Below are 26,802 nucleotides of genomic sequence, written 5' to 3'. Positions count from 1 at the left end.
AAAAGATACGGGTACCACGTGACTTCACAGTTCTTTCACTGCGGTTTATATATTAATAGCACAGTTAGAAACTTTAACATTTTGTAGTATTGACACAGAGGGAGAAAAAAACAGAAGATACAAGCGGAACATTACCCACTGTTTATGACGACTGAAATACATTGCCAACTTTTAGAACCACGATACATTTCATTATAAAATGCAAAAAAAGGTACATTCAATTTTTATTTAATTCCAAGTATTCCAAAAAATTTAACAACTGACAGTTTTCAATCAAATGATTTTATTGACTGTGGCTCTGCCCATTAAAAGTTAGCCACAAATTTGCCATTTTCAATTTTTTGTGCGTTCAACAACTCACCTCTTTTCCTCATACCGAACAAAAGACAAGTTTCTGTTTTTTTACAGATAAATTAAGAAGTCTTTGCAATACCAAGCATGAAAACAGAAGTTCTAGTTAAAACAGTCACCTTAAGATTTTAAAATAAAATAAAAAATATAATTTTAAAGAGCTTTTTTGCTTTTAGTCAGACAGACAATATGCTTATCAAAATAAGAGACTCAAAAAAGAGATTTGGCTGTCCCAGTGTTTGAAAAAAAAATCAGAAACATCCCCAGTATCTAATCTCCATATCACTCAGTTCAGCCATTAAATAAGAAAAGACAAAAAGGTCAGTGTGGACATTTCAAACATCTTTCCCATACGTTCTTCAAGTATTCAGATCTCAGAGCTGAAAAATATTGCTTAATAAACTCTACACAGGACATCTCTGCAAGTCAAAAATCAATTCTTAAACTCAAAAATATTTATGGATATAAAACATCTGAAATTCAATTCTGCTACATTACCTGCTGTTTTATTTTCAACACAGCTCAAGTATGACCACAAATTCTTACAAATGCCAAATCTTAATAACACAACAACTGACAGCAAAACTTTGCTAAATGGAAAAACCTGAACAAAGCAGAATTGACACAATTTTTGTGGAAAAACAGGTAAAATCTGCATTGAAATTTAATATGTTAAAAATCAAACGATGTAAAAAAAAAGAGCGTAATAAGCAAAGATGCCCCGAGTAGAGATGGCCCCTGTTTTTGTTTTAAATGACTGGATGGCAATTCAAGTTCAGGATTTCTTGGGACAATGTGAAGATGAATCTGTGTTCAGAACTTCGATCATGGTCCGTGTGAACTGGAACGTCTCAGAAACTGATGGAAGGTTGTGATACCATGTTGGCAAGCTAGATTCAAAAAAAGAAAAAGAAAATGTTAGTGGATTTTGATATTGGTCTTTTTCTCACACTGAAATCACCTACTTTCATACTAAGTCAAAAATCACTTTGGGAGGCGAATAGGTAGCATGTCTGAACTCATAGTATTCAGAAAACAGTAAGCGAAAAGTACTTTGATGATCTACTACAGCTGTATTCCAAATTTTGCACTTCATGTGGATTTGCAGTCCCGTGGACTTATGGATAATGGTGAGACATGTCCGTTAAGCCTACAAGATCGTAAGGTGTCCCATCGGTCATTTTACATTTCAAAAGGGTGCTCTTGGACGCCCCCTTCTGCCCATCATTCAAAGTGGCGTTACATCACAAGTGCAGACTTGTAGGAAGATCGGAGTGTTTATGGTGCCATTTGGGACAGGGCCTTCTTCTGGCAAGATATTTAAGTGTGCAATTGATGGACACTTTACTATCCCATGAGGCCGCCAAATTCAAAGAAGTTAATCAAATTAAAACATCGGAAATCTATGAACCGGTCAGCTCTAAGTGATTAAGGTAATGTATTGCTTATTTATTAATTTTACCTGTTAAACAAGACAAATTATGCTCGCAGTTGTTCTGATAACATCATAGCTCAAAGGACTGTTCTGAATAGCTTTGATATTTTTGCATCATGTTTTGGCTTTCAATGAGGACAGACAAGCCAAAGTAATAATGATGCTTTCTTCAGCAAACACCACTTACAATTTAAAAAGGAGTGATGTTGAGTTTGTCTAACCTTTTTAAATTCATCCAGCTCTTGACTGTCTTACTGAAGCGATCAGGGTTGGCTGTGGTCATGGCCTCGAAATCGAAAAGCTGGGTGATAAAACCAGAAATTATTATGTATTACAGATGCTTATATTAATATTACAAAAATAATGCCAAGGGTCATCAACTGTATTACTTTTACAACTACAGCAGGTGTCTTTACCTTTCCAGATGGGATTCTGCCCAACACTTCTTTCCCGCTGGCCATCAGCGCTCCCATTACAACAGAATACGCCACAACACTGAAAGAGTCACAGACAACTTAACCATATAATCTTACTTGATCCACAGCAGTAAGCTTGTAATATGATTTGCAAGTTGAGCTATTGGGATGGATTTCATGGGAAACGTAAAGATAAGCACATAACGTAATCTGCAATGTTATGATTCAAACAGAGATGGCGATAGAGAGGCAAAAGATACAGATTGTAGCTTTAACACCAATTAAAGGCGGAGTGCACGATATCTGAAAAACGCTTTGGAAAAGAGAGTCAAGCTGACTACCAAAACACACTTGTAGCCAATCAGCAGTAAGGGCGTCTAATAACTGACATTGTTGTCTGAGTTGCATATGTGTGGGGCGAGTATATCAAAAGAAGGTCCAGATTCTATTGGGGTAGGGGCGTTTGCCGTTTGTTTAAGTGATTTCAAATATCAACATTGGCTTTCAGAGATCGTGCACTCCACCTTTAAATCTAATCCATCAATTAAAACCTAAATTCAGCTTTGTTGATTTGTATGTTAAAGGAACAGTATGTAAGAAATTTATATCAATTAATTATAAAATGGCCCTGATATGTCACTAGACATTAAGAAATCATTTTTATTTCAAATACTTATATCACTGACAACAGTGGTCCAGCCAAGATAATGTCATTTAAAAAGTATAGTTGCAGCCCTCAACTGATGTTTATGTTTTCTGAAAAATTAAAAAAATTTAGTTATCTCGTTTTGCAACAAAATTCTTCAAATTATTATTTACACTGAAAATAATAATTCATTCAATTTACTCAATTTTTTAACGTAAGTGGTCGGAATCAATCTATTTAAGCTAGATTTAAACAAACAAACAAAAAATTTAAAAAACACAACACTTTTGTTTAAATGTAGCTTAAATAAAATGCTTGCAACCACTTACCTTAAAAAACATTGGTAAATTTATGAATCATTTTTTCATTGTATTTAGCTACATTTCTATCTTTTAATTGATTAAAGAGCCAGTAAGATGACAATTTTAAGCATCCTATCACTATTTATAAGTCCCGGACAACAGGTTTAAATGCATGCAAGGTCAAAAAACACTGTAATTTTCTCAAAATATAAATTTAAAATTACCCTATTTCTCAGAGATCCCCAAACGATTCGTGTGAAGCCATTCAACGACTCAGCCTGCCTAAACCCCACCTTTCAGTAGCCTACTCTGCTCTGATTGGTCAACTGACAGAGTGTCTTTGCACACAATGCACAGATCACAGATCAGTCTCACAGACCACAGATCGGTGGCACAGACCAACAACAGTGCAACATGTATTGACCTCGTGCTAACATGATTTACTGAGAAGACATTGTCAACATCAATACACATCATTCATCATTAATCCAAGCAATAAAAACGTTTCTCCCGCAGGCAAGGCTGTAGGCGGTAATTAGTATCTCATGTGACGTGGATAAGTTCGTGTGACGTGGATAATATCAGGAAGACGACTCACTCCCTATAACGACTCGTTTCAGCGATTCAGAGTCGACTCCCTGCTTTAGAAGCCAATAACTTTATTATTCGTGCACTTTTTGGTTCAACTACTTTACACGTTGTTTACATTGATGGACAGCTACATGACACACTGCAATAAAGGTTAGTTTCGATTCTGGATCTGTGTGGCTCTTTAAAACTACTGTAAAAAAGTAATCGTAATACATTTCCACTCCATAGAGCTTTTGTCCAGCAGGTAAGAGGAGTGCAAAAAGGGCGGTGACGATGTCTCATTACTACTGTGCTGGATTTCCATTACAGGGCCATAAAAGACCGAGGATTGAATCCTTTCAATCCCAAGTTCTCATAACAAGTATAATGTGAGGTTAATGTTATTTAATCAGGACAGTGTAATTGTTTTCTTACCTGGAGCCTCTGGACAAAGGCATGAGGTTACAAAAGTAATACACCAGAGACAGAATCAAGTTACAAACTGCATCAGCATCCTAAAGAAAGAAAGAAAGAAACAGAGGTTTACATTTAGTCTTACAGTGCGAGTTTGATTTTCTCTTTTATTTTATTGAGGTTTTGTGGAATATGCCAAACATTATGTTATGCATCTTTAAAGCTGCAATTCATAAGTTTTTGCCTCGCTATCACCAACCATCTCTGTTTGAAACATAAAATTACAAGTTAAAGTTGCAGTGTGTACTTTTTAGAAGGATCTCTTGACAGAAATGCAAAATAATATGCAAAACTATATTATCAGAGGTGTATGAAGAACTTTTTATAATGAATGTTTATGTTTTTATTACCTTAAAATGAGGCGTTTTTATCTACATACACAGAGGGTCCCATTACATGGAAGTTGCCATTTTGTGCCGCCATGTTTCTTCAGAAGCCCTCAACGGACAAACTTTTTAACTAAGTTGTGTCCGACGATGACATGTTTTTCCGGTGGCGGCTACCGTAGCTTCTCTATGCATTTCAAAACAAGGGGTGAGCAGTGGATTGAGCCGTTGGTTGCAATTCTCAACCTCACCATTAGATGCCGCTAAAATTTACACACTGCACCTTTAATTTAATTTATTACACACCAAATAACTGATTGTTTTAACCACTAAAGATTTGGATTGCAGCTTTAACTACTTGGCTGGAAGAATACATGCCATTATATAGCTTCAGACTAAAGCATTTTATGAATATGCCTTACATAAACTGCCTTTAATTTCTATCATCATGGATGGCAAACCATTTGAGAATCAAGTTTGTCAATCTATGCAAAGTAGACATAAGGGTCAATGACAAATCAAGCTCCTAAAAACATTTTTAAACATCTTTTAAAAACAGATGCAATGCATTTGAGTCAGAAACAATGCATTTAGAAATACATTACAATACAGTACGTTCTTTTTTTAATATCCCTATTCAAAAAATTGTCAGGTGGTATAACCAATCCCTGACTATTTGCCAGATAAGTTTTAATGTGCTCCCTGTGTTTATTTGATAGTGACATTCGAAATTATAATCCTGGAAATAGCTTAAACATTATTGTTCTTAAATGTATGGTTCTCAAGTGTTAGTTTTATGGTAAAGTATAATAATTATACAAAACATTAGCTTGCATTTATTAAAACTAAAATTATTAACTCATTAAAATTATTTAGCTTAATGTTTTTTATTTCTTATGGACATTAATGGCAGTTTCACCCTTTCTGGTTGTACCACCTGACCTGACCTCTAGAATGAATTTACATTTAAAAGACTTATAACGGGCATACGTGATACGTTTATATCAGCATCCAAGTATATCAAATTCATAAATATACTTTTTAATTACAATTAAATTGTGTTTGATAAAGTAGCATTTCTTTTCTAGTTTTACATTTGTCACAAAAAGTGTACCAGTGTACCTATTACATTAAAGTAGCATTTTCAATATTTGAGGAAAAAAAAAAATCGACAAACTTTTCATCCAACCATAAACAAAACCTGGGGTTCACTGGATGATGTGATATGATGTTTACTGTTAATACTTGGTAGCTTCTTAAAGCAAAACCAAAGACTTTTTTTTACCTTAAAATAACGTTTCAAAAAGTTTTAGTCGTTCATCCACTCGAAACATTTCACATTCGCTTTGCAGCCCTCTATCGGCCAAAACCGCACTAAAGAAGTTTCCAACCGTCGGGTCGCGGTCCTGTAGTTCGAGTGAAAACTACAAAAACGTGCCTTACGGCAAACCTACAATCCAATCAGAGCCAGCTATGCTGCAGTATTAACGACAGTGGTAATGAACAATTACGCTTCTAACCTGTAGGGGGAGCAAAGAGCAAAAACTCTTTAGTGTTGCTTTAATAAATGGCCCATGATTGATTTCAATTATCCTAACATCCCAAGAACTACTAATATTTGTAAAAATTGTTAAGAGGAAAGGTTTCGAACACAAAATAATGCCAAAAGTATCGTATTTAGAATTTTTTATAATTTAAACACAATTTTAACTGCAGTAAAAACTGCTCATTTGAATACCAAAACCAAAATGTGTATTTATTAAAAAACACTGATTATGTATGTAAACTGAATAGGTTTTATAAAATAAAGTGACAATGTCATAAATGTATCAATTTATTTGTATAGTACATAATGCCCCAGACACAAAATATGCCTGTCATGTCATTGACCCATAAGTGTCTTTAACACAAGATGTGTTGTTGCTTTCCTTTTTATATTGTTGGTCTATGTACACATGTTAATGGACATCATTGCATCTCAATGTTTTTAATACCTTGTGACTTGATATTTTTAAGCACTTCAACTTTGATGAGAGTGGTACATCAACCTTGATTTAAAATACATAGGTGGTGTGAGACAATTTAAACATTAAATTGTCTCATAACTACACCACATAAACACGTTAAATGAAAAGCCCTAGATTAAACAGCTGTATGCAGTTCTTCTCTGTGTTGTAATACAGCTATATTTACATGGGTGTAACAGTGTAAGTGGGCGTATCTGAGACGTGTGTTGGTGAGAAAGAGCCCCATTTCAAACAGATGATACGTTTCCCATGATTCTCTGTGTAACAGGTCAGACAGGTGCAGATTCCAGAGCTCTGATCTCCATCGTGTCAGTGAATTTAATCGCTGTGAGACGTGACTACTGAACACGTGCACACGTCAGCAGTCGCTCAGAGATATAGTGATACTCATCAGACAGTAAAGCTCTCAGGACAGAAGCAGAATAAACAGACATTCTTACCCCGAGTTCAGTAGAAAGCATCAGCGCTTTGCCTTTAGCTGTGAGATCTTTATAAAGCGCTTCAATCTCTGACTGATACTGTTGCGTCCGTTCATCTGTGGTCTGGGTCTCCACTGAAAACAGCATATTTCCCACCCTAACACACACATAACAACATCTCATCTATCAACTCTTCAACTCTTCACAAGTATAACATTCACATGAGCAGTTATTTTACAAAACCAGAACAAACATTAAATAACGTTACCAACTGAATATTTTGGAATTAAAGGAATGTCTTACCGATCTCCGGTGATAGTGATGGTGAAACCGTCATATTCTTTGCCAGGATCCTTCATACTGGGCACTTTAGAGTTGACTGTGAATCCATCTCTGGTTTTACTGTTGAACTGCTTCATAAGGACAAACATATTATCGAAACATGAATGCCACAATACTGAACTCCTTAAAGACTTTTAAATGTATGAAAGTGAGATATCTCAAAATATTTAGTTAAGTTATCCAGCTTGTGATTAACTGAGATATGGATGAACATGCTATGACACATAGATGTTAAAATCTTCTGCTGTTCAAGTTTAACTGTTTTATTACCTTCATGATGGGAAGCAGATCTTCCACTTTAATTACATTCTCCAGAGCCTGCTTGACTTCCTGAAGACCTCGCGAGTTATATGCCCTGATGGAGAGAAGACATGCCAATGAATGCATAAGCAACCCATGGACATAGATAAATGTGTAAATAAAATAAAAAAAAATCAGTCAGGTAAAGTGCATGAATGAATGAACAAACAAGATGCATGAACGAACGAACGAACGAACGAACGAATGAATGAGGTGTGCAAATAAAATAAATGTGTAAATCATTCGATAAGTTAATAAGTAAGTGAGTGAGAGTTAGTGTGAGAATTAAACAGTGGGTGAGTGAGTTGAGTGAGTATGAAAGTCAGTTAAGTAAGTGGGTGAATGGAACAGTAGGTGGGTTGACATAATGAAAGCGCGAAACGAACTAACAAACAAAAGCGCACAGTGCACAAATGAACAAAAGTGTGAGGTGTGCAAACGAACAAACAAAATCGCAAGGTGCGTGAACGAATGAACAAAAGCGCGAGGTGTGTAAACGAACAAAAGTGTGAGGTGCACAAAGAACGAAAGCGAGAGGTGCGCAAACGAAAGCATGAGGTGCGCGAACCAACGAAAGCGCGAGTTGCGCAAACAAACAAAAGTGTGAGATGCGCAAACGAACAAACTAAAGCGTGAGGTGCGCAAACAAATGAAAGCGTGAGGTGTGCGAAGAAACGAAACCATAAGGTGCACGAATGAACGTGTGAGGTGCAAAATGAATGAACGCGCAAGGTGCGCAAAAGAACTAAAGAGTGAAAGTGAGAGGTGCGCAATCGAAAGAACCAAAGTGCAAGGTGCGCAAACAAACAAAAGCATGAGGTGCGCAAAGAACGAAAGCATGAGGTGCGCGAACAAACAAAACGCGAGGTGCACGAACGAACGTGCAAGGTGCACAAATGAATGTACGCGCAAGGTGCGCAAATGAATGAACGTGCAAGGTGCACAAAAGAACAAATAAAAGCGAGAGGTGCCCAAATGAACAAAAGAGTGAAAGTGAGAGGTGTGAGGGGTGCGCAATTGAACGAACCAAAGTGCAAGGTGCGCAAACGAACCAAAGTGCCAGGTGCGCAAAGGAACAAAAGCGTGAGGTGCGCAAAGAATGAAAGCGAGAGGTATGCAACCAAACACACGAAAACGCGAGATGCTGAAACAAACGAAAAACGCGAGATGCGCAAACAAACCAAAACATGAAGTGAGCAAATGACGAAAGCGCGAGGTGCGTAGGCCTGTCACGATAACAAATTTTGCTAGACGATAAATTGCCTAGGAATTTATCGCGATAGACGATAACATTGATGATCCTGGACCATTATAATAATGAAGATACACCTTTTTAAAGATCTATAAACTTTTATTTCTAAACAATAAGTAATACTGGAACTGGAAGACATTTTAAATATCCACAAGAAATGAACAAAATAACAGGATGATTGCGTTTTAGGTGCATATGCACGTTTGTCGTGTTGCCACTTTTAAGTGCTACGTTTTTACCACAAATGCGACATAACGGCTCGTTCAGGTTTAGTGGTTCACCTCGGTCATTGGGTTTAAATCCAAAGTACTCCCACACTGCAGCTGTAGCGTTTGGTTTTGAAACTTGGCTGTTTACACTTGGTATTAAGATGTGTTTTTGATCAGATCACAAGTGGACGAGAGAGACATATCACGTTTACACCTGGTATTTAAATCCGTCTCTTTTGTCCACTTTCGACCGCTTCTGTCCTGAATACTGTGAGGGGGTGGTCTGTCGAGACGGTGGGCGAGTCTCTCCGCTGTCATTTAAACGCCAGCGGAAGTAATTATGAGTTTATATGGACGCAAACTAATATTATTTTATTAGCAAGTAAACATGCTGCACAGTATTTTCTACATGTATATGTAAGAGCTTTCTCTGAATTTTCAGCACAATTGATGAAATAAGATCGCGCAACTTTCACACGCTTGCAAAATGAAACTGCGGAGATCACCTGCTTTAGTTTATCAATGAAAGGCTAAAAATAGCACTGTTCACCTTGTGTCAGAAAAGTCAGAAAAGACGTAAAACATTGTGATCCGATCGATGAAAACGCATGTTAATGACAAGTGTAAACAGCCTCCAGTAAATCCATCTTTTTCTTCAACTCTCGTCTCAACTAGTGTTTTCTCCTGCTACACTCCTCACGCGGCGCTCATCCTCCTCAGTACGCCTACTGTGATAGGCTACGCCAGGAGTCCCCCCTCCCCACACAGATCATGCGACTGACAAATGACTGACGAGGGTTCACTCCTTGTCACTCGTTGCACGGAGCGGTCATCCAGTCTCTTTGGTAGAGAGAGAGAGACAAGGAAAACAAACAAGCATGCAAATGTGAATTATTGCGGCCGAAAAAAATGATCGAGCTCATTTTATTTACTGTGCGATTAATCGATTTATCGTTTATCGCGACAGGCCTAGGTGCGCGAACAAACGCATGAGGTGCGCAAACGAACAAATGCACGAGGTGCGCACACGAACTAATAAAAATGAGAGGTGTGCAAACAAATGAAGGAGTGAAAGTGAGAGAATCGTACGAACGAAAGCGCGAGGTGCACCAAGGAATAAAACCGCAATGTTGCCTTTATTATATTATTTGCAGAAATTAGGTATATTATTGTTTGATTAGAGAATCAAATAAAAAAGCACAACAAATATACATTCTACTACATGCCTTTAAAAAACCTTATGTCTGTTAAAAGTACTGAAAATAAAACACCCACAGTCTTCAGTGTATGAATTAAATATTCACTGATTATTATAATGTACAACAAGTTCTTCAGTCAAGAGCAGAGAGTGATTTTCTCTTTAATATTATTGACAAATTAATTAGGTTACTGTAGCTTTAAGATGTGAGAGAGATCTTTGCTTTTGTGCGAATGACTTGTGGGAATAACAGGCTGTGTCTGTGCCCCGATGCCAACGATCGGAGCATCCCTAATAAATGCATTAAATAAGAATAGCTTATATCAATAAGATAGTTCAAACCCCATCTTTAAAACATTAAAGACTCACCCGTGATAAACCAGTATTCTGTCCTTTACAAAGCTGAGAATACTACTGAAATATTCCAGATATCTGATATTAATGATCTGCCCTCTGTAAAACAACAAGAGAAACAACCATTAAAAACATCCTGTTTAAGCAGGAAGTGACACGCTGAGGGTGAATACAGCACCTGATGAGATTTATGTGATTGTTGAATCCTCTGCTTAGACTTCTAGCAGGCATCTGATCTAACCAGAGCACCGGCTGGTCTGGATCTGCAATCCTGCTGGCACACATACGGCAAAGATTAACAAGCAGGCCTGCCACTGCCAAGATCACACGAAACATGTTAAAATCCCCCGCAGAGTTTGCGAGGTGATCTCTGACCTTCTCCATTTCACTGCAATGTCAAACATGTCTCTCCACTGCAGCTGTCTGGTCTTTCCGTTGACGCGAACCTTTGAGTTACTCCAAGTGCGCTGCATGGCCTGCATCACCTCAATGGTGGCCAAACCCATTGCTGCAAAAGCACAAAACAGAGATACGACTTCATCAGATTACATAAGCGTAACATCTGCTTCAGATGACGTGAATAAAGGGCCGTTTACATGGGCGATAACGATTAAAAAACTCACTACAACCACAACAGTAAAGATACAAGGAGCGATATCATTGTGATCATTTAAGCGTTTATCTTTTACTAATGAATGATAAATCCTTGAGAGCCAACCAAATCTATTTGAATTTAAAGTGCTAGCATATTTAAAATGACAGATGGCACTGTGGAGAAGCTCTGCTGATGTCCATGACATAAAATAAATTCAGGTATCCAGCGCCATTGCAAAGAAATTAACTATGTAATGGTGTAATAGTCAAAGTGGTAGAATACAAATAAAACATAGTGCTGCCTCACGATTAGTCGCGACTAATTATTTGCAGAATAAAAGTTTTTGTTTACATAATATATGTGTGTGTACTGTGTATAATAATAATGTTTATATAAATACATACATATACATGTATAATTTTAAGAAAAAAATATATTTATATACGGTAATAAATATTTATATTTATATCTAATATAGATTACATATAAATATAAACGTGTATATACACATGCAAATGTTTCTTAATTATATACATGTGTGTGTATGTGTGTATTTATACATAATTATTATACACAGTACACACGCATATATTATGTAAACAAAAACTTTTATTCTGCAAATGATTAGTCGTGATTACCGTATTTTCCGGACTTTAAGTCACACTTTTTTTCATAGTTTGGTTGGTCCTGTGACTTATAGTCAGGTGCGACATATATTTTAAAATTTCTTCATACTGACTAACATGAACCAAAGGAAAACATTACTGTCTACAGCCATGAGAGGGCGCTATATGTTGCTCCTGTAGCCTACCCCTGAAAAAAACTGTTAACTGAAACATTGACTTAAAGACAACGGAGAAAGACTTAACAAACCAAATGTCCCCCAAAAGAATAATAATTTTCTAAATAAATGCTACTTATAGTCCAGTGCGACTTATATATGGTTTTTTCCTCTTCGTGATGCATTTTTTGACTGATGCGACTTATACTCCGGAGCGACTTATAGTCCGGAAAATACGGTAATCGTGAGGCAGCACTACATAAGATAATAGATTACACAAACTAAATTCACTGTTTAGAGATATGCGCAAAACACGGGTTGAGGACATCTAATGGTTATAGATGCTGTAAATGCAACAAGAACAGCATATTTACACATTTAAGGGTAATGTAAACAATTGCAAAAGTTTATATTAAAGGACATCTGCACTATTAGTTAATGCCATTGAAGGTAAACGATTTGCGCGAGTACTGCAGTGTGCAGGTGAATTAACGTAATAATCATTATCGTCCAATGGGGTTGATGCAAATATAGTTATCGTTATAGTTAAAGTTATGGTTATCGTGTGTGATCAGCCCTTAAGGGCGAGATTTACTAACAGCTTGCACCAATGCAAATCATGATTTACTAAAGACGCGCAGTAGATAATTGGCGCTGAAAAGGTGTGGTCTAGTTATTTTTGTGTCTGACCTTATTGCATATGCATTTCTAGGAGTTTCCCTAAATTTAAGGGAGATTATTTAATCGCAACCCGATTTATAAATGTTTGCGCATGTGTTATGACTGTATTTCCGCCATTATTTAACACTGAAAAAAGGCATGCATTAAATCCTTTTGCGCTTGAAACTATTGAGATTTTTGTTTATAGGAGAGTCATCGCAGAGATCAGAGAATGTGCGGATCAAGGCAGAGGATTTTTTTTAACATGTAACAGTTTATTTGCAATGCCAGAGGAACACATTATTCAAAGATATTGTTGCCAAGCCATGTTATTTTTTAAATAAAAGAGAAGTCAATAGGAGAAGTCACACAATACCAGGTGTTTCAAAACTTCTTGTAAACCTTTTTTCATTGTCCTCCAGTTTTTTTCAGTGTATTATGGCTTGGTTAGCTGGGATTACACACACCGGGTTTTCCACTGCCATGTCCATGGTGCTGAACTCAAGTGCATCAGGTGTTAGTAGATCACCCGCACCTCATCAGCTCTGCTTATTTTTGACCCTAAACTCATTTTTTACCACTTCCATCTGTGCTTTTTTGGAATTGCGCTCTTACGCTCATTTGCCATGTTTAGTAATTCTGGCCCTTAGTCTTGCCCACAGATATTTATGTATAATATTGTGATGTTGAAGAGCTCTGACCTCTGTGTATTCTGAGGTTCGGTAAGAACCCTAATGTGTCGTATTGCATCAACGCTCCGAGATGATCCGCTGTACAGATGAGCTTCTGAACATCAACAGAGTAACTCTCAAAGTTCTGAGGTAGAACATCTCTAAACACGACGACAAAGAGACAAAACAGAAATGAAATATAGGAAATATGCAAAAATATACTGACAAATTTAATTTAAGTAATTTAACATACCGTGATCCCAAACAATAATCTACAGGCTGCATTTTGTTCCCAAACTCACTTAATATGAGGCTGAAGTCCAGGCTGCTCTTCATAATCCTCTATGAGAAAAGGAAGATTTTTGGCCCAGTGGTTCTTAAAGTTTCCTGGCAAATCCTGATCGACATTGTACTCTGCTACAGGTACATCCAGATGAGAGTGCAAATATCTCGAGTACTCTGATCACATGTGAAAGAGAAACACATTTCATTTGACTGTAAATGGTTTATCATGGCTACATCTTTAATTAGTAAATTTGATGTGCAAAAAATTTGAATGTTGCAAAAAAGACTTAAATTACTTCATAAGCATAATATAATTACTTTATTTTTAAACTTATATTTAAAAAAAAAAATCAAAAAGCGCATTCTTAAACTACCACAAAACTAGTTCATATATAACCAATGCATTAATAAACGCCTTCTGAAGTAAAATGATAGGTTTGTGAAAAAAATATCCATATTTTCAGCTTTTTTAGCAATAGTTAAAGCTACACTAAAGAGTTTTTTTGACCTTAAAATAACGTTTCCAAAAAAGTTTCAGTCGTTCATCCACTCGAAACAGGGTGAACGACACTTTCACATTCACTTTGCAGCCCTCTATCGGCCAAAACCACACTAAAGAAGTTTCCAACCGTTGGGTCGCGGTCCTGTAGTTTGAGTAAAAACTACAAAACCTTGCTTTAAGGCAGACCTAAAATCCAATCAGAGCCAGCTTTGCTGCAGTAGGCTAAATTATTTACGACAGTGGTAACGGACTATTTCGCTTCCAACCTGTAGGGGGAGCAAAGAGCAAAAACTCTTTAGTGTTGCTTTAAGATGCGTATGTAAACAGACAATAGGCTTGTTTGACTTGCAGCGCCACAAGAACCAACATGCGAATGAAATCAAAGTAGAGCAAGAGTGATTTGAGACATCAAACTCAGTCTAATTTCGGCTTGCTCTCGTGATACTTTGACGTCATCCACCTGTCAGTTCTTTCAGCGCCGCATGAAGTCGAACACATCTAATGGCCCTGCATATCAAGGGCATATCGTCCGAAAAGGGGGCGCTCATGAGTACCCTTTTAAAACCTTAAATGACAAATGGGTCTTGTGGACTTAATGGACACACATGCACGACAGCCATTGTAAGTCCACAAAACTGCAGGTCCACATAAAGTGCGCCATTTGGGACACAGCCTATAAGCAGTTTCATCAGATGCATACATGTTGATGCGGTTACGTGTCATATGAATTACTTTTACTGAATTTGGCTGAATAAAGAAAGAGACAAACATCTTGGATGACATGGCTGTAAGTACAAAATTAGAGCGGATTTATTTTTGGGGTGGAGTTATTCGTAAGTATATTTTAATAGCAAAAATTTGTTTATGCACATTGTACATGCTCACATTTTGTGTTTGTAACTTTAAAATGATTATAAAAGGTCTGCTAAATTCTCACCTCTGAGATATTTGACTTTGAGATACTCTGAGCTGGCTTTTTGTCCCAGGAGAGGGTCGTTGAGCATAACTTTAGTCTGTGCTTTAATGCCCTCGTAAAACTGCCCCATTGCCACATGACTGAGACCCTTCATGTACTGACACACCTCATTATAAGGCTCTAGCTGCAGGCATCTCTGAAACACAACACAACAAACACACATCTGAAACAAGCTAACGCAGAACAACAAACTTAAACATGCAATCCCATTGATGCTGGCAACCGCTTACCAGAATCTAAACAAAACTGACTGAATATCAAATCTTGCTGACCGCTATAGGTTGACTTTACATTGACGGAAAACAGCGTACATCACCCGTTTTAAACGATTATACTTGCTGCGATTATGAGCTTAATTGCATTATTTTTACTGAAGTACTGTGTTTACAAGAGGTCAAGTTTAATCGCAATATTGCCCAAATCCCATTATAATCGCATTATGAAAGTGCATGTAACCATAATCAGAGATTCACCTTGAAGTTGCCGATGGCCTCCTGTAAACTTCCGTGGTGATACAGCATCATTCCTCGGAGCTGAAGAGACTGAATGTGGTTTTGATCCAGTAACAAGGCTTTCTGGAAGCTTTCCATTGCGTTCTCAAAGTCCCCCAACTCCCTGAATACACAAACACACACACACGTAATGACCAGAGATGAACGTTTAAAAGTTCTGAATTGAATCATAACGTCTCTGTGGCGTCTCCCTGTAAGCCTGGCCCAAGCTCTTATATGCATCTATAAAGTCTGGCTTTAACTTCAGAGCTTCTCTGAACACCTCGATAGCCTCCTGCGGCAGAAAAACAACAATTTAGTACAGGTTTCCCACACCTTAGTTAACATCAAATTCAAGGACCTTTCAAGGACTTTCCAGGTCCACTTCCCTCAAATTCAAAGACTAAATGTGGGGAAACATTTCAAGTGAAAGCAAGGTTACATCGTGTTACCTTTAAAGATACATTGTTACAGTTCCCTTTTGAGGGAACTCGCGCTGCGTCACTGCGGTGACACTATAGGGACGCCTCTGCGGGTAAGTGTGTCTGAATGTGTTATCAAATTCAACCAATGGTGAGGCTTAATGACAAAGACAGGGTGACGTGGGAGCCAGGAAGTATGGTGAACGAGACGCAGCGTCTCGTTCCCTTCTCAGTGAACAACAGTTACAAACGTAACCCGAGACATTTTTATGTGTCAAACACAACTATGCAAAAAAGCATTTTGGTATGAATCAACATTTGCATACAGAAGATAAAAGCATTTAAAGCGAACAGTTTAGCACGTGTGCTTAAAAAGTAGGGATGCTCCGATAGATCGGCCGATAATGCTTGCTATGCTTCTCAATGAATTACGGCGAAATGCCACTACATCCAAAAGCCAGGGGGCGCTCTCGTGCAGAAACTCAAAATGCGCTGTAGACGAAGAACAATACACACGCAGCTATGATGACACGCAGCTCCAGGAAATGTCTTAAGGATATATTTATATAGCTGTTCTTCAAACCTTTTCAGGTATTTTCATGATAATAAAGAATATATATAATAATGATGTTTGACGAGTGTTGCTTTTTTAAATGCATGTTATAAACGACTCAAACTAACAATGATTTTCAGATCGATAAGGACTTACTGAATAAAAGCCGTAGTACATGAAATAGCTGTGAATAAATCGGCTGTCCGATACAGAACAGTGATCGGCCACGTATTTTTAGTGGAGATCGGCATTGATCGGAGCATCACTATTAAAAAGTCTAGAATTTTAATGATACTATCCTAAACTATACAGGGAATAATATGGATTTTTTCCCAGAAAACTTCTTGCATAAAATAGATTCAAGCACTTTTAATGACCTGTATCTATGTATGTATAGTTTCAAAAACATCCCAGGGCCTTAAATTTTCCCCCCATATTTGCAAACTTTCAAGGATTTCAAGGACCCGTGGGAACCCTGTTAGTAGCATATCTAAGCTTTTCTGTCCGTTTCAGCCATGTTTTTGATTACAAAGGCCAGTGGCTCCTAATCTGAAGTGATTCTGGATTATGCAGTAGTAAAAGTGATTTCACAAACCTTCAGGAGGCCTCTGTGGAAGAAGGTCAATCCTTTATAGAGCAAAGCAATGGGCTGGTTCTTCTTTAGCTCCAGAGACTGTTGAAAATCCTCCATGGCTGCTATATAATCCTTTATGACAAACACAGACATATTTTTCTGTAAGTATGAATAAGTAATGAGAATCAAATGATATAATCCTATAATTACTTAGGATATAATAATATAATCTTATAATAATTTAATAATGATTCCTATACAGATTAAAATTATTTAAAGCAGTGGTTCCCAAACTTTTTCAGCATGTGGCCCACCTTGTGAACGTTGCATTCCTTCGCGGCCCCCCAAAGAACATTTGTGACATAAAAACTGTTCTAAAACTCAACATTTTAATAAAAAAACATTAAATTATACAAAAAAGTAGTGCATTTTGTTAGTAGCCTTTTTTTTAGGTTTAATTACACAGAATTCATGATAAATAATGTATTTCATAAAATGTCTTAAAACTGGGGGGGCCCCCCTGGCACCATCTCTCGGCCACCAGTTTGAAAACCACTGATTTAAAGGACACCTATTATGGCCTTTTTACAAGATGTAATATAAGTCTCAGGTGTGTCCAAAATGTTATCTCTTAAAACACTGAGGGGCATGACAAGAAAAGTCTAAATCTGTTATTCATCAAGGGCTGGGCACTCAGAAACGCCCATTAATAATCTCCAAACAATTGATTATTCCCCAAAATCTGTATCTTATAATAATAATAGACCATTTTATTCTGAAGGCAAATCCTAGGTTTGTAAATGGACATATCTCTGAATAATGTTTGCACTTAAAGTCACAAACATACTATGTAGATATCAGAAAACAATTTAACAGATTATTTCAATGCATTCTTTGGCACCTTTAAGAAACCAGGTTGTAAACATTTTAACATGTACTGAAGCCAATCTAAAGTTACTGGACTCTTGTCAGATGTAGGAAACATGTCTGTTTGGATACGTAGCACTAGTAAAGACATAAACAAAGTGTAGTCTTACAAATAAAAGATCCCTGAAGTGTGTACTGTGTGTGTGTGTGTGTGTGTGTGTGTGTGTGTGTGTGTGTGTGTGTGTGTGTTGTGTGTGTGTGTGCTGTGTGTGTGCTGTGTGCTGTGTGTGCTGTGTGTGTGTGTGTGTGTGTGTGTGTGTGTGTGTGTGTGTGTGTGTGTGTACCTCTGATATGAAGAGCAGTGTTCCTCTGTGTCTGTAGAGTCGAGCTGAAGGCTGCAGCTGTATGGCTTTTGTCAGGTCAGAAAGAGCTTCACTAATACGACCCAATGGAGACAGAATCTAAAATCACACAAGTTACATTATCAACACTAAAGACAACACAGGCTCAGATCACTGACAACCAGTCCATATTTCTTTCTAAATAAAGTAAAAGGACAGATGCTTTGTTTCTTACCTCGGCTCTCTGCTCGTACACCTCGGGTCTGTTTGGCTCCAGTGAGATCACTCTGCTCAACTCATATAGAGCCAGGTCTGCATTTTTGATGTCCTTCAGAGAGAGACAGGGTCAACATCAATGCTAATTATATTTGGTTATGCTCTTTCACGCATCTTACATTTATCAAGCGCATTTATCCAACGTCACATACCGACCGTGCACTAAAAATACACATTTAATTGGTATGTGATTTCCCCAAAAATCAATGCTTTACCAGCTTAGCAACAGAGAGCATTTTAGATAAAGGAAATAATTACTTTCCAGTAAAAAAGATCACAATTTATCTAAAATTATTTTTGGGAAAAACCAAGGACAGTACATAAATAGAAAAACGAGTTTAATATTTCATGATAATAAAGGAAGCGTACTGTCAGACAAACATATGCCGTTACCTGTAGGCTTTTTTTGCCATACGCTATTCCCCGGCCATAGATAGCGCTGACCAATTCAGGATCTCCCTGCGGGTTACAGTTTTTTCATAAAAGTGCTCAAAACAAGTACACAACATTACTACACATTATAATACTGGGCTGTTAAATGCTTTGTTTGATTGGTTGACAAATGCATTATTTTTCAGTAAATCTACACCTATAATGTAAGGAAAACACCTGTCAGAAGTCTTACTTTGCGTTCATACCAGCTTTAACTAGCTGGTAGTCTCAATTAGAATAGCTCAAATTGAGAAAAGAATGTTTTTACTGTCTGACCTCCTCACTTTCTTCCAAGCAAGATCCTTTTAATTCCTGTTTTATTATAAAAGTACAAAGATGTGTTAAAGAAACAATGATTTTTTTCCTCTATTGTTGTTTCATATTTTTGCCTCCGCTCGCTATGTCGTAAACACATCACTACTAGAGCAAGCTCCTGATTGGTTAACGCACGAATATCTGCCAAAGTTACGATTTTTCAATCACGCTGCGGGATGTTGACTTAACATGTAAATCACTTGCGCTTAATGCTTCATTCGTGTCTTGTATAAATGCACCATAAAAATAAACCCCTGAACAATGTGTTATGGTGTTGTAAGCTTAAAAATTAACTCTGGTCCATTGAATTATTTGTAAATAATGCGTTACCACATTACCACCTGGGGCGTGCATTATTTCAGAATAATTCAACAGCCCGTCGCCAATTACTCCTTACATAAATGTCATAATGTTCTCCACTACCTACGACAGTAGCCTACACAATCTATTTGGCTATACAACTATTATTGTATAATTAATTTGGAGGTTAAAATATATATTTTGATATCACTTTATATTTACATTTCATGTTGACATTAAAGCTGCAATCCGTAACTTTTGCCTCCCTATTATTATCTGTTTGAATCATCAAATTACAAGATTTTACACTAACTTTCTGGAAGTCAAATTGACTTTACATACAAAATCATACACGATAGCTCAATTTATAAATCATTATTAACTTTTCCATGCAAATCAGAGTAAGCAGTCTTTATAACTGAATTTGGATTTTAACCAAAAAAAGGATTGCTTTAATGTCATATTAAGGTTTTATGTAGAGCTGGGCATATATTAATCTAGATTAATCTCATACAAAATAAAAGTAATTTTTTGCATAATATATGTTTGTGCTGTGTGTAATTATTATGTATAAATAAATATACACACATTCATGTATGTATTTAAGAAACATTTACATGTGTATATATATTTATTTATATTTTTATATATTATAAATGATATATAAATAAAAAACAATATTTAAATATATTATAAATAATATATAATAAAAAACAATATTTAAATAAAACATTTCTTAAATGTATATATGTATGTGTGTGTTATTAAATATACATAATATTTACACATTACAAACCCATATATTATGCAAAAAATAGTTTTATTTTGTATGAGATTAATCTAGATTCATCTATGCCCAGCCCTAGTTTTATGTTAACAATCAAATCCTGACCTGCAGCAGTAAAGAAAAGTGTTTGACAGCCTCATCATAAAGTCCATTTCCAATGAGAACGTATCCAATGGCTGAAATCAAAACAGATATCAGCACAATTGCACTTCACATACAGTTTACAGAACAAATCAAAATCGAGCTAAACCACAAAAAACACAGATAAACACACGCACCAAGTTCTTCATTGGTGTTTTGATTTTCCACAGCGAATGGGAACCGACGCTGTTCGACAAACAACTTGGCCTGATTCTGTTGTGAATGAAAGAAAAACGGGATGAATCAAACCCACCCAAAACAATAAAGGAAGATCAACTGTATAATTACAGAGGATGTGACAAAAAAAACTTTCATCCTGTTTTATGTGCCAGATTGGCTGGAAGTGTTTTGGTTGAAAACTGTTGATGTGTCTTTTTACATGAAACATCAATCTCAAAAGTGCAGGCATGCAGTATCACAAATACAACACTTACAAGTATTTTCTCTGCGTTAAGTGAAAAGATGGATTCACATGGAGGACTGCTCCCCTCCTCACAGTCTGGATCCTCCAGCTGCAGTATAGACGACTCTAGGGTGCCAAAAAGACAACAATTCAAACGCTGTTATTATTTACTATCCCTCCTACCATTCAGAGCACGTGTGAGATCTCATCTGTGTTGATTTTTAAAGATGGAAAGTAAACCAGTGACTGGTCATAAAATTATCAAACAATCAATATGATACATTCAGTCTTCTGAAAAGGCAGCATACAATAGCTATATGTGAGAAAATAAGTCATTGGTTACTAAAAATCACCTACTCCATGTAGCTATCAAGTCCTATTAATACATGCTATCATAAAGGAAACAATAAAGTTGGCATTAACACTTGGTGTACCATACAGGTATACAATTTGAAAACTAGAATTGTTGTAAACTTTGAGAGAGGATTTGATTGTTTTGTTTCTAAAATTGTGTTGATTTTAAAACCATCAAAATAGGACAGTTTTATTCATGGTAAATTGTATAGTGTTTTATCATAATGTCTAATAACAATTAAATCAGATCTGATTAGATTTAGTATTAAATGTCTTTATTCTGTAGACAACAGTGTTATAAACACATACACAACATCATAAAACAGCTGCCACCCAAAACTTTCTTTACAGTTGCTAAGTAAGGGGCTATTTACACAACATCGCTTTCAACCAAAACTGGTAATGTTTTTATGTTGTTAGTTTACGAAGGCATTTTGGGGTCATACATAACGCACATTTTTGAAAAGAGGTTTTAAAGTGGAACAACGTTATCTCAGTGAAAACAAAAATGCTAATCGGGTCTTAAAGAGCAACCATTCCGTTGCTAAAAACAACATTATTTTGTGTATTGTGTATTGATTGGTTGATCAGCATTTTTATTGGTTTGAACCACAAACATGTGATGTCCATTCCAGAGGATGCAGGGTCTGAAGGGGTTAAGATTAAAGGTATTAGTGACATTTATTTTAATATGAGTAATATAAATGTTATAACTACATGTATGCCTATAAATAAAACTATATTTGAACACTCCTATTTATACTGTTGATAAACCAGGTTTTAAAAATCTTGTGGAACAGCTTGACAGAAGATATAAGATATAAAATATATTTCAGAGACAGAGTTTGTCTTCTTAATAATTTTTTTCTATTCATTTATTTTTAGAGGCTGTTTATTTGTAACCTATGGTACCGTTTAGTACCGGTACCGGCCGGAGTATTAAGTTATGATACCGTACCGAAGTCAAAATTTTGATTTCAAGCAAACCCTAGTGTGCAGGCGTATTAAGCACTATTCGGACGGGATTAGTTTTCCAAACAACGTTTGGGTTTCAACGTGTCCCCCAGGACGTCTGTGATTTTATGTAACGATTCGGACGGGATTAAAATGATGCAGGCTATTCCAGAGATGGGAGTGTCTGTTTCATGCATTTGGACGTTGCAGTAGCACGTGCTCTGGATACGCGTGTTTGTAATGTTAAATATTTTGCTTTAAATGTAAAATTATGACAGAACAGGTAATTTATTAATTTAATTTTAACAAATCAAAATAGAAAATACAAATCATATTAACGTAACGTTAGCCAACATGTTTTATATAAGTGGCTGCTTATAATAAACCCAAAGAAATGAAGAAATAATTGATTAATAACAATTTATTATCTTTATTAAATATATTACCATTCCGGAGTTGAACAACTTTGAACGGAGTTTCTTATAACGTTAATGATATTACAGTGGCCAGTCTTAACAGTGTTTGATATTCAGCTCGTCTTGATTTAATTATTTTACTGTGCCGAATGCGAAAAAAACATCCATATTTGAATGAATGGGACTCAGGAAATACAATATACGGCCATTAGCAAGACCTTACGGCAGATCACGTTGGCCAAAACACGAAATGAACCGCGTTTTCAAAAGATATTGCGGGCAAACACAGACATTTGCATCCGGACGGGATTAAATTTCTCAGAGGACCTCTGAGTTCGGCGAAAAACAGTAGGTAAATTGCTCTGGAATTCTTACGGAGGTCATCAGAGAAAAACACAGACATGGCCGATTCGGACGGGATTAAAAACACAGAGGACCTCTGAGAAGCACGATTTTCTCAGAGGTCCCCCTGTAAAACTAATCCCGTCCGAATAGGGTTTTAGTTAGTGTTTTTGTACAGAGTAGCATCGCCATCTAAAACTATTATAATCTAATACTAATCTAACACTAATACTATTGAGTTTTCACAGATATGTTACATGAAGGAAAAACCGTTTCTTACTACATAGTTGTCAGCAAACAAAGCCTAAGTGTTAGGATACTGGGCTTTGATGACAGCCTTACATCTTATTAAACACATCACACCCAGAACCAGAGGGTGTATATCATTCGACAAGATTAGGTTACACCTTTAAATTGTCTAGGAGCTAAACACCTCCAGAAACACAATCCTCATACGATACAAAAGAAAACTTACTGGTAACCACAGATCTATAAGAAGAATCTTCTTTGTGCCATTTCACCCAGTCTTATAATAACTTCAGTAACTGGCCATTTTTGTGGTAATTATGATTATCACAGTAATTGGGCCCATTTTATATTAAGTGTCTTGCATACTTATATAGAGATGGTTTCATCGAATGCACGCATGTTGTTGTGGTTACGCCCTTGAAACGATGTGTACTCATGGTCTGTTTTTTTATTGTTCTGGCTATTGGCTAAACTGGTCTCTGAAACAAAAACCTTGTCAAAAATAACTAGTGAAAGTTGCGTTTATTCCACAAAAGCTGTTTATTTATGTTGTTGCTGCTGCTAAAACCATCTATAGGAGAAACACTTAAAGGGATAGTTCGGCCAAAAACGATATTAAACCCATGATTTACTCACCCCCAAGCTGTCCGAGTTGCATATGTCCATCGTTTTTCAGACAAACACATTTTCGGATATTTTAGAAAATATTTTAGATATTTCTGTTCATTAAATGTAATGTTGCGGGGTCCAGCAATAGTCCACGACCTTCAAGTCCAAAAAAGTGCGTCCATCCTTCACAAATTAAATCCAAACGGCTCCAGGATGATAAACAAAGGTCTTCTGTGGGTAATCCGTGCAGTGTTGTTGTAGAAATATCCATATTTAAAATGTTATTAACTTTATAAACTAGCTTCCGGTAGCGCCGCCATTTTGGAGTGATGCGCATTCAGGATGAGAGCTTACGCAGCGTACAGAGTTTCTCTGCTGCTGCTCTGTGCCCCCACCCTCCGAATTTGTCATACGTCACTAAGAAAAGTGCGTACACTACGCTGATCCTCTCTCCTGAGTCTAGGATGGCGGCGCTACCGGAGGCTGGTTTGTAGAGTTGATAACGTTTTGAATATGGATGTTTCTACAGCAGCACCGCGCGGATTGCCCTCGGGGGACCTTTGTTTGTCATCCTGGAGCCGTTTGGAGTTGGTTTGTGAGGGATGGACGCACTTTTTTGGACTTGGGGGTCGTGGACTATTGCTGGACCCCGCAACATTACATTTAATGAACAGAAATATCTAAAATATTTTCTAAAATATCCGAAAATGTGTTTGTCTGAAAAACGATGGACATATGCAACTCGGACAGCTTGGGGGTGAGTAAATCATGGGTTTAATATCGTTTTTGGCCGAACTATCCCTTTAATACATAGCAGTGTTTTCCACAGGATTTTGAGGAGACTGTGGTGGTGATGACGTCACCCGCTAAGTAGCATATATGTGATGTCATCATGTCGTGTTTGCGTTTGATCTGTGTTGGCACCTGAAATATGTTTCACTTCTACTCTTTGATCTGTATCTGTATTTGATCTGTATTATATATCAAATTATATTTTAAGCCGAATTAAGCTGTTTTAAATAGTGAAATAAAAATGAAAATAGGAATCATGAAAATTCTATTTGTGGGGGCCAGTGTTGATTGTGTGGTGGGCCACCACAAATAAATCAATGTATGGGAAACACTGCATAGCACTTATTTTGTACATCCATGTTATTCTGGGTAGGTTTAGGTCAAGAGGGTAATAACATGCAAATGCTTTCAATGTAAGGACAATATTAGAACATGCGTGTACACATTTGGAACATTGTCTACATTTTCTAGCACATACTAGAAGTACATACATAATAGTATAAAGTGACCCAATTTATAAGGAATGGCATTATAATAGGAAACACTGGCCACAGCAAGGAGTTTCACAAATTTGCTTACATTGATTTGATTATTGGCCTACAATTCACCCAAAACCTTAAAGGTGCGGTAGAGTGTAAAACTGTATTTATCTAGACATAGATGAAAACTAAGAGTTGTGTAAATGGTAATGATATATCGTGAGCCTCAAACACGATTTTTTCCTCCTTATGTAAACCCTACATACAAAAGACCGCTGGAAAACAGATCAATCTCAACATATCACAAACTGTGACTGTTACAGTCGAGATGTTCGTACATTAAATTACACATTAAATTAAGTACAATGTTGTTACAATGCTAAAAACTAGGTGCGACTGTTTAGTTAGCGCTATATGCTAGTTAATGCTATATGCTAACGTTTAGGCTAAAGTTCTACTTTTGATGTTACAAAACACAAACTTGCCACTCAGAAGGGTCCATTAACAATCTCCAAGTAATTGATTATTCCTTCAAATCTGTATTTTCATCTGATACAGACTCAAACATAAGATCTGTTTACACACACACAGAGCTACGGAAGGAGCTGCTCTGAGAAACAGCCAATCAGAGCACAGCTCATTATTATTACTATTAATGACCCTTCCAAATAAGGTAATAATAGACAATTTCTTCTAAAGGAAAATCCTAGGGTTGTAAACGGATATGTAAAACCGTCTCTGGATAGTTTATGCCCTTAATAAATCCACATATGTAATCCTTCTATGTAGATATCAGAGAACAATTTAACAGATTATTTACATGCATTCTTTGGCACCTTTAAATAACTGTAGTGTTTTGGATTACCATGGTAATAAATGACAGTCACGTTCATTAACCATGGTATTTACAACATTTATGCATTTGGCAGATTCAATTATTTAAAGCAACTTACAGTGCATTCCAAAGTATATTTTATCACTAAAGTTATGCGTTTCCCCTGGGGATCAAACCCATGACCTTCCTCAAACACAATGCTAAAAGTACAGTAACATATGCAAAGTAGTCTAATAAATATACTATAGTAATAAATTACTTCTTAGTACCAAAAAAATACCACACTGTTATTATCAACACCACTGATGTTGCAAACACTTGCTTTACGCATACTCTTCCATATCATGACAGTACAAAGTATTTGCAACTGAAAAAGCAATGTTAAACTTATTGACACTCAATGACAACTGTCCTGCTTAGTACCTATCTGACCAACAGAAGTCTGTGCTTGTGACATGAGAGTTTCTGATTTGACTTTGCATGCATGCGTGCATCTGGTGCTGCCCGTGCCACTGTAGGCGGAAGCGAGTGAATTAGACAGATATACATCAGACAGACGTGGCAGTAACTCACCGCAGTCCGCCGCATACTCCTCCCATTCGGCCGGAGAACTGCAGCCGTGCTTGTGAAGGTCGCCATTAAAGAAAGTGAGCGTGGAGAAAAACTCGCTGGATAAAATAGCTCCACACAAGTACAGCAGCGACAGCGTCGCCAGCACAACACCCCCGCCAGCAGGTGCCATGTTGTGAGTAATATTATGTGCAGGTGAGACGTTGTGA

At 36.8% G+C, this 26,802-nt stretch overlaps 1 protein-coding gene across 2 annotated transcripts; it reads right to left on the bottom strand.

The window, feature by feature from the left end:
* Window positions 1–265: 265 nt before the first annotated feature.
* Window positions 266–26,797, bottom strand: ttc13 (tetratricopeptide repeat domain 13). Of its 2 annotated transcripts, none has more exons than XM_073855654.1 (23): window positions 26,597–26,797; window positions 21,025–21,119; window positions 20,728–20,803; window positions 20,555–20,625; window positions 19,009–19,074; window positions 18,575–18,667; window positions 18,343–18,459; window positions 17,153–17,263; window positions 15,798–15,877; window positions 15,565–15,709; window positions 15,053–15,227; window positions 13,631–13,787; window positions 13,359–13,489; window positions 10,997–11,129; window positions 10,800–10,892; window positions 10,637–10,720; window positions 7,579–7,663; window positions 7,270–7,379; window positions 6,988–7,123; window positions 4,156–4,235; window positions 2,203–2,281; window positions 2,008–2,087; window positions 266–1,241 (listed from the first exon to the last, which is right to left on the bottom strand). In XM_073855654.1, exons 1-23 carry the CDS (start codon window positions 26,763–26,765, stop codon window positions 1,127–1,129), a joined length of 2,481 nt encoding a protein of 826 aa, XP_073711755.1. In that variant the 5' UTR covers window positions 26,766–26,797; the 3' UTR covers window positions 266–1,126. The 2 variants fall into 2 exon arrangements, with proteins under 2 accessions (XP_073711755.1, XP_073711756.1); XM_073855655.1 differs by having other exon boundaries at window positions 7,270–7,376.
* Window positions 26,798–26,802: the final 5 nt, after the last annotated feature.

The sequence above is a fragment of the Misgurnus anguillicaudatus genome, chromosome 18 (genome assembly GCF_027580225.2).
Source record: "Misgurnus anguillicaudatus chromosome 18, ASM2758022v2, whole genome shotgun sequence".
In the NCBI taxonomy this organism is placed as follows: Eukaryota; Metazoa; Chordata; class Actinopteri; order Cypriniformes; family Cobitidae; genus Misgurnus; species Misgurnus anguillicaudatus.
This window is presented reverse-complemented; position numbering and strand designations above follow the sequence as displayed.

Bases quoted from the DNA above. Each gene is read 5' to 3' on its own strand.
- ttc13 (XM_073855654.1), bottom strand. From the start codon at position 26,765: ATGGCACCTGCTGGCGGGGGTGTTGTGCTGGCGACGCTGTCGCTGCTG. The intron at 7,380-7,578 runs GTAATAAAACAG...GTCCTTATGAAG, and splicing joins ATCTGCTTCCCATCATGAAG to CAGTTCAACAGTAAAACCAG. The intron at 7,124-7,269 runs GTAAGACATTCC...TGTGTGTGTTAG, and splicing joins ATCACTATCACCGGAGATCG to GGTGGGAAATATGCTGTTTT.